Here is an 18,610-nt window from a genome sequence, read left to right on the forward strand (position 1 = left end):
AAGCCGGAGAAAATTCAATGCAGGGCACAAAACTACCCAGACCTAAGCCTGGCTCAACTGGCTCAGAACGTGCACTGCAGCCTGGACTCTGGGCTGGTGTGCAGAAACAGCGAGCAAACAGGGAAATTTAAGATGTGTTTCAACTATGAAGTTCAATTCTGGTGCTGTCACGCCAACCCCAACTGCATTACTACACTGCAAACAACCACCTCCCTTGCTACCCCCACCCCAAAGCCGGGCACCACCACTGGACGCACGAGCACGTCTCCACCCTCATTAGCGCCTTCCACCCATCCTCCAGCCAGCACCTCAACCACTGAAGGCACCACGCTCATTATCACAAGCCCCATGGTGGAAGTTGTAGAGCCCACCAAGACCACTCTCGTCCCCACTACAGCCAGGCCCACAAGCACAGCTGCTGTCACACCTACTACACCACCAGGGACCACGCCCGAGATAACCCCCACCACCTCAGCAGCCTCCACCACCTCCACTCTTCCAACCCGGGGACCCACTACTGCAGCAAGTACTACACGTGGTTTCACCACCTCCGAAACACCCACAACAACACAGAGCACCCCTTCTCCAGTGCCTGTAACCCCCACCACAACAGCAGTCACCTCAGCTGCTTCTCCTACCCCAGCCTCCTGCGAGCCAACCTGTGCCTGGACACCCTGGATTGATATAGACTTCCCAACTTCTGGACCCGAGGGAGGAGACATGGAAACCCTCTCCAATATCCACGCTGCTGGAAAGCCAATCTGCCACAAGCCGGAGAAAATTCATTGCAGGGCACAAAACTACCCAGACCTAAGCCTGGCTCAACTGGCTCAGAACGTGCACTGCAGCCTGGACTCTGGGCTGGTGTGCAGAAACAGCGAGCAAACAGGGAAATTTAAGATGTGTTTCAACTACGAAGTTCAATTCTGGTGCTGTCACACCAACCCCAACTGCATAACCACACTGAAAACTACCACTTCCCTTGCTACCACAACCTCCACACCGGCCATAACAACATCAATAGTATTCCCCACTACTACGCTGGCTACAAGCCGAGGAAAGCCCTCAATCAGCATTATTACTAAGAAACCTGCAACCCACGCCCCTCAGGTAGTAGGTTCCACAGTTTCTACCTTATCTACTTTAGTATCTACAACCACTGAAGGTGCCTCAATATTTTCCACCAGCACTCAAAATCAAACTACAGGGGGAATATTCAGAACTGAAGAAACTGAGTCTTCCACTGCAAGCAGAACAACTGCGTGTTTCTGCCATGTATTTGAGCATTTGTTTTCTCCTGGTAAGTTTATTATTTGGCTGCTATAAGTATAATAAAGAGAAATGTTAGCCCTTCATCATTTTATTAAGCTAACTCAATGAAATACTTTTTAAATATTTGTCTTTTTTGTGTATAAGATCCATGTATGGGTCTTATACACAAATGTCAAATATTGACAACCAAGAGATGTCAAATATTGACATCTCTTGGTTGTTGATCTTTTGAAAAAAAACTATCATCTGTGTAATTTCAATTTTAATTTTGTTTCCTAGGGCAAGTTGTATACAACAGAACAGATCATTCTGGTTGTTATTTTTATGCACTTTGCAATGACAAATGTGAAATTGACCGATTCCAGGGGCCATGTCCCACAACAATTCCTTCCATTTCATCAACCACATCACCTACAACCTCAGGTCTATCAAGTCCAGGATCTGTTTCTTCTACAATCTCACCATCTCTAGAAACATCTAAACCACCACCAGAAGGCTGTCCTAGTTTGGATCCTCCAAGGAAGGTAATATCTTTTTTCCTCATTATCATAATTGCCAAGTTTCACCCAAATTTACCCTAAATTCTCCCTTACACCATTCTTATCAGGTTTACTGGGAGTGATTCATGTACATTTCAGGACCAAACTTTGACATTTGTCTGTAAATGTGTAGAACATAAATGCTATGAATATGTGCTGTCAAGTTATAAATAACTGCAATAAAATGTATGGTGTTCCCAGCAATGAAAAATAAAATTTTGAGGTTTTTTTAAAAGAATATTGGAACATCTTCAGCTATTAAAACCTATTAGATTAATATTCTCTGCATATACTAAAATGAGATATCTTTATTTAAAGTTTATAACTACTATAAAGTAACTAAAACTGAGTGAATAACCAACATCTTTGATGTGTTTAGCCCTTTTCCTATGTACAAATTTTCCACAAATTGATAGCAAAGCAGTTTTAATAAATTCTAATATTGTAAATTATGCAATTACTGTTTATGTGGATATATGTTCAGCCTAAGGTTTACAAAGTGTTCGCAGAGAAAATTCACTTGTGTTTTTAATGTTGTATGACTGAGCACTTAAGTCACTGGATAACCTCATCTTCATTAACTACTGTCATTTTGTCCTGAAAAAAATGTTTGTTTTTGTTCATGAAAAGTAAATAGTTAAGGCTTTGAACAATGAAGAAACAAAATTCAAATTTGGAAATCAACAGAATGCTCAAGACTAACTTACTTTATCATCGGCATTCACCTGATTCTAACCTCAAACATATAACAGCAGTCACACATTCAGTTTCTCCATTAGGTACATGATTAAATTTCTGTGAATTCTCTTCTTGTCAACTACAAATAAACAGTCTTACTTGAAGCAACCATAATCCCAAAGATTGAATGCAATGTTATTCTAAAACAAACAACTGAATTTTTTACTCAGACCACTATAAAAAAAAAAAATTTCTCTTTCAGATAAACGAAACCTGGATGTCTGATAAGTGCACTAAGGCAACGTGTGTGGGAAACAACACAGTTGTTCTGGAGCTTCCTCCACCTGTACAGGTTATCACCTGTGTAAATGGACGTGAACCAGTAAAAGTCTATGAGCCAGATGGCTGTACCTACCATTATGAGTGTGAATGTAAGGAAGATAAGAAACAATTAAAGCATAAATGATGCATGATTTTTAAAAGTCAAAAAGGAAGAAAAACTTTTTTTCAGGCTGCCTGGATTAATATAATATTTAAATATGCTGGGCTTCACTCACCAATTACAGTTCTCCAGTTTATAATATATTTAAGATTTGTCAGTGCCTTAGACAGTATTTTTTCTCTTAAAAGAGAGGGCAGCTAATATACTTGAATTATAAGAGTATATAATTACTATATAAATGTATATAACTAGTAGCTAGGCATTCATTACATATGCATTAGAATAGTATATAGCTTTTAAAATATTTTAATGGTCAGAAGGCATATCTACGTGTGCCCAGGACTACACATTTGGTACTGAACAGTCATTTGATACTTGCTTTAGCAAGTACTAAAGAACTGTGCAGTACTGGCAAGTACTGCGCAGTCCCAGCAGGGCACAGTTAATACTATATGCTACGGTGATGTAGAAACAAGCTTCAGCAATATAGCTGGTTGCTACAGTGATGTAGCATCAGCATCGTGGTTTGTGCCCGCCTATGCTACTTCACCGTAGCTCATCGCTACAGTAACGTAGCATCTCGCTTAGGTGCGCCCAGATCATAGTATGGTGTAAAGCTAGTACAAAAGCTGACAGATATATGGATAGGTAAGCATATTTGGACATTGAATTCTAATCCTAAAATCATTATTGTTACAGAAGTTATACACAAGAGAAAGATTATGATTTATTTACTTATACCTTGAGTTTCAATATCAGAAAAAAAAAATCTTATTTTGAACACAGATTGCGATTGCTATGCCATTAGCATGAAATTATAATTTCATTGAGAAATTATATTTATCTTTGAATTATAACTAAATTGTTTTCTTCCTGAAAGGTGTTTGTAACGGCTGGAGCAATTCTGACTACAAGACTTTTGATGGAGTTAAATACACATTCAATGGACTCTGCAGATATGTGCTGGTGAAAGAGATTGTGCCAAAATACAATTTCAGTGTTCTTACTGACAATTACAACTGTGATGTGGTTGGTGGACTCTCCTGCCCTAAATCTATCATTGTGAATTACAACTCCATGGAAATAGTGCTAAGCAGTCAGACACGTGAAGGAAACGTAACTAACAAGGTACAATTTTGTATTTTTCTGCAAAAAAGTGTTATTTCAGTAACAAGACTAAAGTATTTAAATACCATTATACAGAACAGCTAAAGATTGTAAATGCATAGCATTTCATCTGGGAATCAAATATAATTCTGCAAGAATCTCCCTGTTTTGTACATATTTTGAAAAGGGCTGTTCAGCTATGTAGTAGGGGCTTGCTTCTTCCTTTCTCAACTTGACTCTTGTCATCATAAGTTAAAAACTATTTCACTTTATATGCCCCAAATGGCACATACACAGCCATCTAACTGCAGTTTGGGATTGTATTTCTCCTGCAGCAAAAATGAATCACTCTTCTTGTGTACCTGCCAGAATTAAAATGATGGGAAGGTGGAGGGGGATTTCCCTCATGTAATAGTTAAGGACCCCTCACCCAGGAAAGAGCAGAATCAGGTTCTAGGGCCCCCTCACTCAAAAAGAGCTTGAACTTGTACCTATTGCTTCCCAGGTATGTGCTTTAACCACTGTCTACAGGCTCATGCCTGCACCCTCTCCAGGCTTCCTTCTGAAGTTGGCCCACTGTACCTTGCATTTAATATTCATTGCATAAAATGGATCAACAGCACTAGGAACGTTTGTGCTCTATTGAGAGCAGGTGCCCAGGCTAAAACTCAGCATCCACTCTTGGGGAATCATCTACCTCACTAAGCCATATGCCCTGTACCTTGATCACCTTCTCCTGATCACACGTGTCTCATCTTGGCTGTTCAGTAGACAAACTTCAAGCGTAGGGCTGGGGAAAGGTCTGGGTAATGCCTACCCTGTTGCCTGGTAATTAAACTGCTTTGTTAGGAAGGAGAAAATCTAAGTGAGTGAGGCCTAAAACATGGGTCTCCTGCTCCCTGGAAGAATACCCTATATAGACTAAAAGGGAAGAAGATCCTCTCCCTTCTTCATCATCTGACACCTTGGCTTTCTGCAACTAAAATTTTAGGATTTACTCAGCCTTAGTTACATATGTACCCAGGCAATCCTGTTTTGCTGGGCAGCTGTCTCAACTCAAATACACCCCTACTGATTAAACTCAGTGAGGGAGCATAGGCCTGCACACTCAAAGGTGAATTGAAAGCTATGCATAAGCTGTAAACTGGTTACATGACTATATATGTACCACTTTGGCACAACAAAGGAAATAAGATTTAGCCCAAAAAATAATAACATCCTTCCTAATTATATGAGCACAAAATAAACCTGTTTCAACTGCTTTTCTTCTATTGATTTTTAGATCATTTTCAACAAAGAGCCAATCAATGAAGGTGTCAGCAAGGATGGTGTTTCCGTTACCAGGGTTGGTAAGGATTTGACTGTTGAAATTCCTGCCATCAATGCTTACATCTCCTTGAATGGATTAATCTTCACAGTGAAAGTGCCATTTGGTCTGTTTGCACATAACACTGAGGGCCAGTGTGGTAAGTAGAATTGTTTGACTCCCATTTTCCATTAAAGCAGTTTCCAAGCAAAAAGCTATCCTTATTTATACCAATGGCAAGGTTGACTTTAGCTGATCCTTTAAGTTCTAGAAGCCACAGAAAATGTAACAAAAAACAGAAAAAAAAATAGGATTACTGAGCCATCGTATATATGTGTTTAGATACTCTCAGAATCCCCTCAGAATGCAATTTCAGTTAACAAGAACATTTCTAATTTAAGTCATTCATCGGTCATTCCACAATCCCCCTCTGCACACCTTGGTTCCATTCAAGTGCACATCTCCACTTTTGCTTAACACACTATGCTATATACTACTGCCAATGCTTTGATAACAATTACATTTAATTCCATCTGTGTTCTACCAGGCACGTGCTCAAATATAAAATCAGACGAATGCCGCACGCAAGGCGGTCAGGAAGTTTCCTCATGTTCGGAAATGGCTTACACGTGGAAGGTTGAGAATGGAAACAATCCCTATTGTCACGAGACTACAACATCATCGCCTCCTCTGATCTCACCAACTACACCAGTACCCTGCACTTCTTCTTCGCCTCTCTGTGAGCTGATCTTGAGCGAGTAGGTTTACGTTAAATGCAAAGTATTTTTCTTTACTGAAAAGGAACCAAATGTTTTGGCAGCCTTATTTGTCATCTTTGAAGCGGGTTTAAATTAAAAGAAATGGGGAGCGGGGGTGCAGGGGAGGAATTCCAGTGCTGATTGTAAAAACAACGAAGAAATATTCTTTATTCAACTTTTAAAAAAACAGCATAGCTGTATAGTTTGTCATCTCCATTATGTACCAAGGATCCTACCTTAGGCATCATTTAGCCTCACATAAATATGAGACTTATCTAATATACATTTATACTGTTCAGAAACACAACCTGCCTAGGAACAAGTCTCATGAAATTGCCACCAGTGAGTGTTATTACTTTGTCACTAAAATCACTCATTTGGAACTAAAATCATTATATAGAAGTTAGTGCATCTCCAAGGCAGTATCTTGTCCTTAAACCAGAGGCTAATGACCTGTCAGTGCCGTAGGCCAGAACAACCCAGCTCTGGTCTGTGGCGGGTCAGTGTTCTGGTCTGGCTGCCACCACTGTTGCTTCTCCCTGCTCGTCAGCTGTGGCACAGAGCCAGCTCCTCACCACCCAGCTCCAACACAGGCTCAGATGAAGCCCCTCAATGCCAAAATGCCGGCAGGGCTCTCCAGCTCTGCAGGCCAGATCCAATGGCTCCACCAGCCAGATCTAGCCTAAGAGCCATACACAGATGACCTCTGCTTTAAACCACTTCACTCTGACTTGTCTATATGTTTTTATAGTGACCATGCCTCACTATTCAACCTTCTTGTCTATTGTATCTCAAGTATCTTTGCAGAGTGCCATAAGATTCTTCCTCCAAGGAAGTTCTATATAGAATGTCTCTCTGAGTCATGTAAGAACACCAATGACAGCCTCCCATGCATCATCTTGGACAAATATTCTTCCCTTTGCATTGCTAATGGTATCTGTGCTGACTGGAGAAGCAAGACTCAAGGAAAATGCTGTAAGTAGTACTGAGGAAAACTTAATTTGGATATAAGAAGTACTTAATACTGGCTTTTCTGGGGGGGGAAATATAAACTATAGTCACAGAGAAACAGGCCCCTCTATCTAAAGAGAGCTTTGCTTATTAAGACATGAATGAATTAGTTCAGATAAAACAGAAACACATGTCTTTTCCCTTAAACTTAACCAAACCTAACCCAAAACCTTCGTAAAGTTTAAAACTATTAACTGTTATGATATTTTAGATGTTTATACTTCCGTATGTACTCAGCTCAAAAGGATTTATGAAGCCAAAGATCATTGTTGCTTATTTCCCTGTGGTACACACAGAATTAAAAACAACTGGCAAGGATCATCTTTGCTTTCTAACCCTGATGTTTCATTTTCATATTAAATATATTCCTGCTCCTACACAGCATACAGCTGTCCTGCAGACAAGGTGTATAAGGCATGTGGTCCTCATAAGCCAGTCACCTGTAACGAAAGGTAAGGCTAAACCAAATAATTAGCTGTTCATTCATGTGTATCACTGTGCATAACTGGGTTTGTCTTTAGATAGGAACTTAGGAAGCATTTTAGAACAAGACATATGTTTGAAGAACCAGTGGTGCAGGTGATTTCAGCAAATTCTATGAGTTACTACAGGTCATTACGGGTGCCATATTTCACTTGTGACATTAAAACTGATGTCCTGACTATTTGTGACTATTAAAAATATCACCTTTCTTCAAAGAAGGAAGGCCAGAATCAGAATCCTGGCCAATTTCCTCTTTGGCTAATTACAGTCTGTTATTCTCCCTCTGCAATTTCAAATTTATCTTGTAAAAAAAAATCTTTTGGCAGCACTGCTGTGTGCTTGCAAACAGCTGTCATGCTACATTTCACAGATAGCTGTAATTCAATGCAGGTAAAACAACTGAAGATAATTTGTCCATGTTTATAAAATAATTTTGGATATTTGGGGTATGTATGAATGCAAGGAGTTTAAAGAAAGCTTATAAAATAGCATCTGGATTGTTTAAGGAAATCTCTTCCTTATGCTTCTTTTATAAGAATGCTATAAAAATTCTGATCATATAATGCAGGAAAAACGGACTTCAATATCCATTCCTCTTTTCCTTCTAGAATTGGTGACCAGACAATTGAAGGTTTTGTTGAAGGATGCTTCTGCCCAGAGGGTAGCATCCTTTTTAATTCATTTGCTGATGTCTGTGTGTCAGAATGCGGTAAGTTTGTATGGTTTCTGGAGGGGAATGTGAATTGGGCAAATACTGCTGATTTGAAAAAAAGAGGCTGATGGGAGAAACTATGTGGGGATGTAGCTTGAAAGGACGTTATAGAAACATCTACCGCACAGTTCCACTAATGTTACTCAACTAGATAAACTGGCATTCTAGTTCTTTACTATTCAAATTTTACTTTTTGCATCAGTCTGACTCATGGTTTTGTACATCGAGAGAAATTCATGCTGTGAACTTGATTAAAATCACGAAAACCACTTATACCTATTAATTAGCATTTGAAGCCAAATTGCTACTGGTTTAAGATCGGTGTATTAAACAGACTATTTTAGCCCCCTTCCCATTTTATTTTACATTCTTTGAATTTGAATAATCTGCAAAATATACACAATGAATACCAGATTTTAGTGTTGGACAGGCATCAGCTTGAGAGTAAATAATACTATCTAGTTAAGAACTGAATGCTAAATGCCAAAACTGATTTCACCACAAGATGTATAAGTTTTGTCCATTCAATATTTTTTAAGAAAGAATGGCATTAACACCTCCATCTTACTATTTAAAAATAGATGACCAGAATCTCTCAGCATAAGACAGAATTAAGGCTTAAAATATATCCCTCATGGATAACAATACATGTATCTCAAAATTGCCGTTACTAAATAAAGTATAACTGATATACACTTATTATGGGAAGGGCCATTACACTGGAACAAATGTAAGCCTCCATTCTTTCATTTCTTTCAGGTTGTGTTGGACCAGATGGACTGCCCAGAGAGGTAAGTATTTTAGGATTTTTTTCTACAGATCTTGCCCCAAAACATTTTCAAATACAGATATTTCCAGGAATTCAGAATATCACTGCCTTTTTCTTCCTCTTAGTCCTTATTTTACTTTAAGATCTAGTGAGTTGTCCTAGTTATTAGTAGAAACAGAAAGGAGGAAAATAGCAGCAATGACTTAATTAACACTTTCTGCATTTAATACACAACTCACCTACTTTAAAAAGAGCACATTTTAACCCTCACAATATATCCCTAGAGAACAAATATGATTCTTTTAACACAGGGATGTCCAACCTGCAACACCTATCGCAAAAGTGACATGTAGCAGAATGGGGAAGGGGCAGGCAGCATAGCAACAGATAGGGCAGGGAGCAGAAAGCAGAGCAGCAGCATCTATATATTCCTTCAGTTAGCTTGCTGGTACTTCAGTGCCAGTGATCTATCATTCCTCTGTCAAGTGTTAAGAGATATTTATTCGTACATATCCCATTTGAAAAAGGGAAAGCAGGCTCACTGATTTTTGTCAGCATCTGAGAAATGGCCTCAAGCTTTGAATGGACTTTGAATTAGGAACTATGAACAGTTTAATCTGATCACGGGTAGATCCAGAGGGGCTTTTTTAAGTCCCCAAAGTAGGTAAAAATCCTCCCGCCCTTCCTCTTCATGATTGTAGGCATGTCCCCTCTCCTATCCTTTCCCCTTCCCCATCTGCCACTGCTGCTTTTCCTGCTTCTCTAGGGGTGGGGGAAACATCAGAGCCAGCTGAGCTGCATGGACAACAGGGGGTAAGGGGAGGGTGGAGTTCTGCTTCCTTGTGCCTGCTTCTGAGTGCCCAGGCTGGGAGGAGAGAACTGCTTTCCCACCATACTGGCACCACTGTCCCTGTCCCCAGCTAAGCCCAGTCCTCCATGCAGCCCAGCTAGCTCTGGTGTTTCCCGCACCCCTGGAACAGCAGGGTAAGCAGTATGTGGGAGGAAGAAAGGGGAGGGCATGCCTCTAAGCATGAAGAGAAAGGGAGGGAGGATTTTCACCTGCTTTAGGGACTTAAAAATGTCCCTGCAGGCTCCCACAGTGCTGTCCAGCCCAGTGAGACAGAGAAGGCTGGGAGCAGGGGGTGCAGCCACTCCTGTAGCCACACCCTGCTTTGGCAGTCCTGGGTCTATCCCTGAACCTGAGATTACTTTCAGTTTTGAGGGCTTAAATTGATCCAGAACATCCAGAGAACAGTTAACACAATACTTAAATGTTTTTTCAGCCTGGATCCAAATGGAAGAGCAATTGCCAGGAGTGTGTCTGTGACGAAAAGTCTATGACTGTACAGTGTAAGCCACTTTTATGTCAGACGCCTGTGCCAGCCACTTGTAATAAACCAGGATTCGTCCCTATGCCCGTGTTAACACCAGATGACCCATGCTGCCCTGAAATTATATGCAGTAAGTACCAGCAATTATCTTTGATAGACAACTCATAAATATATTAGGACAAATACTGCAGATCTCTTATTAACACATATTATCTAAATAAAGGGCATCATGTAACATCTAACACCATAATATCTGCTATCACTAAAATACCTAATAGTATCTAATATTTAAGAGCTGTGCCTTAATGGATACACAGCTAACTGTACTTTGAGTATGAAAAGTGGATTTTTGAGTTACAGTTTTGATGTGCACTGTGAGCTGATTTCAAAATGATACTCTTTCTAATGTGTTCGTTTTGGGAGGGTATAGAGGAAAAAAGGTTTAAAAAATATTTGTAAGTCTTAATATACCTAGGTATTAACTCCATTTATGTAGATTCAACAGTATTAATCCATAAGTATATCTACTATTGCAGTTCATCAATATTAATTTATTTATATAGGTAAATAAAGATGAATAAAAAAGGAAACACAAGACAGCAGTTATATGTGGTATTTCACTAGCTAATCAAGGAGGGAAAAAGGTGATAAAAAGTAAATAAAATTAGTTTTAATAAGCAGAGGCTGGATGATTAGTATATGAAAAATAGTGAAAATAAGACTTTATACTATCTTCTCTGCTTGCTCACTGGTCAGACAAGAGAGACAAGGGGAGAAGGAATCCTGTTTTTTTTACCCTGGAACCAGGGGTACAACTAATGAGTAATGGAGAGCTAAATGTTAAGTGGATTTCTGAAAGATATAAAATGGCAGCTAATGATAGTAAATGATTTGATGAGTACAGTAATATTTTTTATGAGAGTAAGTCTTCCATCCAACTTACATACAAACAGGTTTCAGGGAACTTACCAGTGAAGTAAAAGTGTCCTTTGAATTTATGCGGTAAAGTTAGGGTAACGTACAGCCATGATGGTCCAGGAAATATACAAGTACATAAAGCTTGTTTGAAGAACTTTAGATAAGGTGCCACTGATGCCATTTTGAAGCATGGGGACACTGATACATGAGATGCTCCGGGAGCTTTACTTAGAGCAGCTCTCAGAGCCACTCTAATTAAAGTGCTCCCCACCAACCCTCCACTCCCAGACCATGTGTAAAAATGCCCATAGTGCCTGATTAATCAATGCTTTCTCTGTGCCATTCTTCCTTTAGTCTCTCCATATGTTCATGAAGCTTTGGCGCACATTAATTCTATACAGGTAAGTAATGAAGACTAACACTGCTAATGTTAGCCTATTAAACATGTCCTCTTCTCTTTCATTTCTCAGGATGTGATATTACCTTGTGCCCCAAGGCCGAGAATAGTTGTGAACAAGGTTATTATCTAGCCTCAGTTGTTTTTGCTGGCAACTGTTGTGTGACATATGAGTGTGGTAAGTACTTGTCTCCTCTCCTTTTGACCTGTGAGTTAAAAGAAGCTCAATTTAAATTTTCAAGAAGAAATGGACCTAAAAAAAGATTTGAGAAATGAAGAAACCAAATGCATGGTACATCTACACGTGTGCTTTGCTGCAGAGCTGACTAATTAGTTCTGCAGTAAAACATCACTGTCTACATGAGCGCCGGTATTAAGTTGCATTACATTAATTAACTCACTCTTCTGTAAGAAAGTATTGTTGGGGACAGTACTAGCTTACAGAAGAGTAATTAACTTAACTCCACTGAAACACTAATTTAGACAGTCACCAAGGCTGACTGGGGCACAAGGGTGCAATAATGCATGGGCTGCCTGCCTGATGCCCAACCCCACACTTTAGCACCCTCGTGCCCCAGCCAGCCCCTCTGCTGCCTGATGCTGGTACCCAGAGCCCGGGGCTGATCCCCTAAACCCCAGCCAGCCCAGGGCTGCTCCACCCCAGCTCTAAGTGCTGTGGTCCTGGGTGCACATGAAGACTGCACAGAAGTAGCTGATTCTGGCATGAACTGCACCAGAGTTTATTCAGACACCCTAACTGCAACACTCCCCTTGAACTACATACAAAAAAGCTACATCAGCCTCTGGAAGATTTAAAAATTGAGTCTCTGTTAAATGTTATCACTTTAAATGATCTAATTCCTTTTGTTTGTTTATTTTTTCAGTACTTCCCCCCAACACCTGTAGAGTTAATGGAACTTCTTATCAGGTAAAAACAACAGTATTACACCAAGGATGCCAATATAATCTAATGTCAGTGTATCTCTAGAGATCCAATATGCATCTTTTTGATCAGTAGCTCCTTGGAGAGAGATTGTTTATCCTACATGTTAAATACAGGCAACCTCCGCTTAGCGCTCTTAATTGGTTCCAGAAAAAATGAGCGTTAAGTGGAACCGTGCTAAGCAAAACCCATTTGTCCATAGGAATGAATGTAAACATAGATAATTGGTTACCGCTGCTTCTTGCCACCGCCACCTCTCCCCACTAGCCTGCTGGCTGCTCCAGTCCCACATGCCAGGATGGGCCTGCACTCCTGCTGCCTTGCTCTGGGCCCCCACCGGCCCTGGCCCTGGGCAAGGACACAGGCCCTGCAGTGATGCCTGCCCCCCACCACTCACCGCTTCTCACTGCCACCACCTCTCCCCACCCACCCGCCTGCCCACTGGCCACTCCGGCCCCACGTGCCAGCCTGGGCACCAGCACTCCTGCTGCCCCGCTGTGGCCCTGGGCCCCTGCCAGCCCTGGCCCTGGGCCCTGCACTCCTTGCCACCACAGCTGCTTCAGCTGGTTAAGTCAGACTGGTGGGGCGGTGGAGCATCCCACAGGAGCAGGGTGAATATTTGCAGCTGGCCAGGAGAAAGCGGGGGTGGGGAGGAAGGGGGGTTGCAGCTGGCCAGGAACGGTGGGGGTTGCAGCTTCCCTGCTACGTGCCCAGCCAGTTGCAAACCCCACCCTGCTCCCAGCCGGCTGACCTGGCTCAATGTGCTGTGCTCTTGGGCACATGTGCAGAGGCTCTGGGGTTTATTCATGCACACCAACAGCATGTGTAGACGTGCCCACCATATTTTGGAATAGCTCCTCATAAAAAAATTTTAAAAAAGGAAAGGAAAGGAAAGGAAAGGAAAGGAAAGGAAAGGAAAAAGAAAAAGAAACCCAAGACAACTAAATTTGGATTATATCTTCAACATCTGGAATGGGTAAAACTTTCTGTTAAAGCAAAATTTTGAAAGAAGTACTTTTCAGTAGGGTGCAAGAGATGAAGCACTTAAAAATACATCTAAGATTTTTGGCCTAGATTTCAAAGTTGACATCTGAACTTTTTAGTCAAATTTTCTCTTTTAATACCTATGACCTGGGACAGTGATACTGGGATTAATTTTCAAAGGAGGCCTCAAATCTATGTCTATAATCTGTACACACATTCATGTCCCCGTGTTTAGGTATCCAAATAGGTACAAATTTAAATATCCATTTTAAATTGATGACTGTTTCACTGGCTCTTGATATAATTCATAGATTCTTCGGCCACAAGTGAAGCCTGGAAGGTTGATAAAATACTGAGGCAGCTGCAACCAGATTTATCTGTTTTCTAAACTATGAGCGTTCTTTTGATCTTTTGCATCATATCCTGACCACATCTTTGTTAGTGTAACCATTTTTGTATTATTTGTTAGTTTGTTCCCACTCCTACACTAGTTTTCTATTTTGTGTAATATGTGCAGTATAATTGCTTTAGGCTCTCCACAGGGTAACGTAATCACACTAGTGTTTCAGCATCTTTAATGTTGCATGAAATTGTGCTAACCTCTGTCCATACTTATCAGATTTCCTGGACTAGATTTTCCACGCAATAAAAAAAAGTTAAATCTAAGTGTACTTAATCTTTGACTTCTCCCAGACTGGAATGCTTGTCCCAAGTGATCCATGTAAGAATTGTACCTGCAGTACTAAGGTAGATCCAGTCTCCAAGCAAAATATTGTGGAGTGTGAACCAGTGAAATGTCATACATCTTGCCCCCCGGTGAGCTCCATTTTTCATTTCACTTTCTCAGCCATCATTTATTTTCTGTAGATTTGAAACAATTAAAGTCCCTCTCATCGAGTCATTGCATTTTCTCTCTTATTGCTTTGTAAACAGGGTTATGAGTATAAAACAAAACATGGAAAGTGTTGTGGGGAATGTGTGCAGGTGGCTTGCTTAATCTCTTTGGATAACAGCACTAGCCAGGTGCTCAAGGTAACTGTTATTTTTTATTTTCATTGAACTTTGTTTTAGGCCACTACAGGTGTGAAATGTTGACAAAAGCAAGACAGCTCACAACCAGGTCACACCCTCTATTATATACAGCAGGATACCTCCTATATTCTTATTAGCTAGGGCCACTCATTTTCAGTAAGGGCCTGATTTTTCAAATTGGACACAAATGTTTGGATAACTAAATCCTACATTAATGTGTTCAAATGTGTAGTGAGATGTGGTAGCAGATACCCATTTTAGGATTCTTAAAGCTGATATGAGTAGGCGGGTCTATGATTAAAATAATGTTTGGAAATTTGGCTCCTGATACTTGCTAACTGATAAGGCCTCAGAAGTAGAGGAAAATTATGAGTTTCTAGTGGCATACACTGAAAATCTCATGTCAGTCCTTTTCAGAGTAGCCATACTATGTTTGATCATGTCATGAAAGAAATAATACTAACTTTTTTCATTTTAGCCTGGTGATACCTGGACATCCCAAAATAATAAATGCATCTATTATGAATGTGATAAAATTGAAGATCAACTTATTACAGTGGAAGTTAGGACACCATGCCCTGTCTTTAACCCTGATGAGTGTAAACCTGTAAGTCTTCACCAGTTTTTTGTTCTTTACTATTTAATGAGTGCTGTTGCATGGAACAAGGGTCAATGGATACAAAGCAATTTAAGACAAGGAATCACAATCCATTGTTAATTAATGACCAAGACAGGTGGGTTTCTATTGAGAGTGAAACTAGACTTGCCATGGTGTCAGCTGTAACCAACAGACACAGCAAAAAACTGCCTCTCCAACTTCAAATATAAACTACTTCTTGTTTGGAGTATCTGTAGTCAAGGACTGTAGGGGATCTAGGCAGTATGATACCCTTCGAAGTCCACCAACCAAGGTTTTATTTGCTGTCCATTGTACACCAAACTCCCTGTTTATTAAGGACAAGAATGCTAACACGTTCTAGAAAGCTCTTCATAGGCCATCTATATGGAAACTTAATCTTTGCATTTTGTCTCCGCACTAAAGGAAGATGTCCAGCTGACTTCCGATGGCTGCTGCAGAATATGTAAATGTAAGTAATTTTCAGCTTTTGCTGCCCAAACAGAGTGTGTATGATTATAATATCTCTAGCTATACTAAAGGAGGGTTCATCCACGGTCCATTCCCTGATTTTCTTCAGTTCCCTCTTTCACTTAGTTCCTCCAAAGAAAAGGGGCAACATGCCTTGCTTGATAGTGACAAGACATTCCCCACTCCATCCAAAATTTGACTATACTTCCTCACCAGTTCTTTCTACTAGAATTGGGAGATCAAGACTGTGCATTAAGCTGAAATCTCCAGCTGAAATCTCCAACTAATCTTTATGTGTGTTTCCTAACTACATTAATGGTATGTTAATCCTGTGTAATCAACATCTTCCACTCAGAGAAAATGATTTAAGCTTTAACTCTCAGTGTATTTGAAGAAAAGAGGTGAAACATTTCTATTTATTTTTGCTTCTTTATTAAAGCGGACAGATGCAAGGTTCACAAGAAACCAACTGTGATCTACCAAGATGAATGCAAATCTTCCGAATCTATCGAACTGACATACTGCGAAGGGTTTTGTGGCAGCTCCTCCAAGTAAGTAGAAGCAAGTTCATTATGCTCCACAGAGTATAACTACCAGTGGCTGCACCCTTGGTGGCAGCTGGGCTGACAGCAGCAGTGGCTGCCATTTTTGCCCTTCCTTTAAAGTGGGCACCTGAGGCTGGCACCCCAGTTTCCCACCCCTTGTTACACTGCTGATACTCCTTTCTGTCAATTTATCCTTCTGGCCTCTTTTTATTCAACTGCTCAAGGGCTATTAAGCATGGAATCATCTGTACACTCTCTACAAATTTGATATACACTTGAAAAGCAAGTAATTCCAGTGAATGCATTGCCTCCTTTATCTCAAGTGTGCCAATATTAGAAGAGATTTTTCACACAGTAGTACATCAGTGCTATTATATCTTCCACCACTTGGGCTGAGAGCGCGACACAATATATAATATGATATACACAATGTTAAAAAGCCAGGCTCATGGAGATAAATACTAGTTCAATCACAAAGCAGAACACTGGGGACTTGATGGCAAAGCTCAAACAGGAACAAAAGTAAAACCAGGAGAAAGAGGCATATTGTAGTAATTCTATGATTTACACCACTGTAAAACTGGTGAAGTTCCAATGTCTTTAGCAGTGTTATTCTTGATTTCCCTCTGCAGCAAAAGTGTCAGGGCCTGTATAAGTCATTACTACAATTTGGCTTGTAACAGAGTCCCTCATATGTAGATTGGCCTATCCTTCCTATCAATGCATCTTCCAAAACCATCACCACCATTTTAAATTTGTTTTATCATAGCACATAAAAGCCCTAAGAGGGACCTATTGCATTCAAGCCCATAGAGCATAGAACAAAAACTTTCTGCCCTTCATTTCTCTCTCTCTCTCTCATACATGCAGAGAATAAAATTTCCCATTAAACAATGATGACAGTGGACAGACTAAAAATCACTACAATCTCAACTTGCATGTTTGTACCTTATGCTATGTGCACACGTGCAAGCTGGTAATAATAGGCCCAAGCCTGGTCATGCTAAAGTGAAAGAGAGATTTGCCACTGAGCTCAGTGGGAACAGAAACACACCTTCTATGAAACATGTTATTGAAATCATGCTGGGTTTAGAAATGAGCGTCTGGTGATTTTTATGGAAGGACATAAATTCCTTTTCTTTGTCTGCCTGGGCAGGTATTCCTTGGAAGCAAATCAGATGCAACACCAATGTACCTGCTGCCAGGAGCTCAAGAGCCACAGGAGACAAGTGACCCTGACCTGTCACAATGGTACAAGAAGCAATTATGACTATATATATGTGGAACAGTGCCAATGCATAACTGCGTGCATCCCATCAGAGTCTGAAGACAGGACCAAACAGCTCCAAAGCAGTCAGATTCATTAGCCATATCAATGAAATAACCTATGCTCCTGCTTAAAACTGTGTTTCTTTCTTATTTTAGCTCTCACTATCACCATGTTTCATTTTTTAAAAATGTGAGACTATTCAGGAGCCAAATAAATTGTCTTGTCATGTATTTTGATTTGTGAACAATACTGTTTTTGAAGAGAAACAATGCACAAAATTACAACTTGGATTAAGAGAGGTTGGGTCTTGATTTAAGATGGGAAAAAAACCCTTTCCTTTACCATTTCCGCTCTGAGGTTTGAAGGTTAGAGCAGTAACATATTTCCATCTTCTTCACCTCATGTTTGTGAGTGTTCGCTCTCACTGGTGAGTCAGCCACCACTGTGTGTGTGTGTGTGTGTGTGTGTGTGTGTGTGTGTGTGTGTGTGAAAAACCTGAAGGCCCTCTACAGAGCATCCTTTTTTAACAGTCTGGAGATCTGCAGTTATTTACAAAATTGTTTACATATTAATGTTTTGGCAAAGAAAAAGGACAGCTCTTGGGGAAAAAAATATTATGATAATTATCTTATACAAAGAAAACCAAATTTTGTGGTTATATTTCACTGTCTTTTCCTATTTATTTGTAACCAGAGAGATAATTTCATTGGGTATCCTTCTCTGTGGAGTTTATGTTCTTTAGTGTCAGCAGGCATCTGGTAGTGGCAAGGAGGAGACTGCTACCTTCTGCATTTTGTCTCTTATTTGATTAATAAAACTTTCAGCATTTTTACATGTTGGTGACTGCTGTTCTTTTCATTATCTCTGCTCACTTTGGCTTAAATTGTGACTTTACAACAGCAATCCTACTCCCTGATTCCACTACAGGAAGGGAACAAGACATTCCCCAAAACTTCATTTCTGGGTACAGAATACTGCCCAGTCAGCTCTGCTTATTGGCACAGAGGATTTGGGGAGTCATATTCT

The 18,610-nt window shown here is 40.3% G+C and overlaps 1 protein-coding gene across 1 annotated transcript in view; it reads left to right on the forward strand.

The window, feature by feature from the left end:
* LOC102367958 (mucin-5AC-like) overlaps positions 1 to 18,403 on the forward strand; it is a 69,510-nt gene extending 51,107 nt beyond the window's left edge. The window contains exons 31-49 of the mRNA XM_025207895.1: positions 1 to 1,300; positions 1,552 to 1,796; positions 2,752 to 2,920; positions 3,812 to 4,059; positions 5,321 to 5,504; positions 5,892 to 6,102; positions 6,899 to 7,077; positions 7,496 to 7,565; positions 8,205 to 8,305; positions 9,068 to 9,099; positions 10,361 to 10,538; positions 11,797 to 11,901; positions 12,608 to 12,651; positions 14,344 to 14,466; positions 14,584 to 14,682; positions 15,161 to 15,289; positions 15,725 to 15,770; positions 16,209 to 16,320; positions 17,471 to 18,403. Of these exons, the coding sequence (XP_025063680.1) occupies positions 1 to 1,300; positions 1,552 to 1,796; positions 2,752 to 2,920; positions 3,812 to 4,059; positions 5,321 to 5,504; positions 5,892 to 6,102; positions 6,899 to 7,077; positions 7,496 to 7,565; positions 8,205 to 8,305; positions 9,068 to 9,099; positions 10,361 to 10,538; positions 11,797 to 11,901; positions 12,608 to 12,651; positions 14,344 to 14,466; positions 14,584 to 14,682; positions 15,161 to 15,289; positions 15,725 to 15,770; positions 16,209 to 16,320; positions 17,471 to 17,681 (3,786 nt within the window). The 3' untranslated portion in view covers positions 17,682 to 18,403. The remainder of the gene's footprint in view (positions 1,301 to 1,551; positions 1,797 to 2,751; positions 2,921 to 3,811; positions 4,060 to 5,320; positions 5,505 to 5,891; positions 6,103 to 6,898; positions 7,078 to 7,495; positions 7,566 to 8,204; positions 8,306 to 9,067; positions 9,100 to 10,360; positions 10,539 to 11,796; positions 11,902 to 12,607; positions 12,652 to 14,343; positions 14,467 to 14,583; positions 14,683 to 15,160; positions 15,290 to 15,724; positions 15,771 to 16,208; positions 16,321 to 17,470) is intronic.
* Positions 18,404 to 18,610: the final 207 nt, after the last annotated feature.

This window comes from Alligator sinensis, unplaced genomic scaffold (genome assembly GCF_000455745.1).
Source record: "Alligator sinensis unplaced genomic scaffold, ASM45574v1 scaffold5_1, whole genome shotgun sequence".
NCBI lineage: Eukaryota > Metazoa > Chordata > Crocodylia > Alligatoridae > Alligator > Alligator sinensis.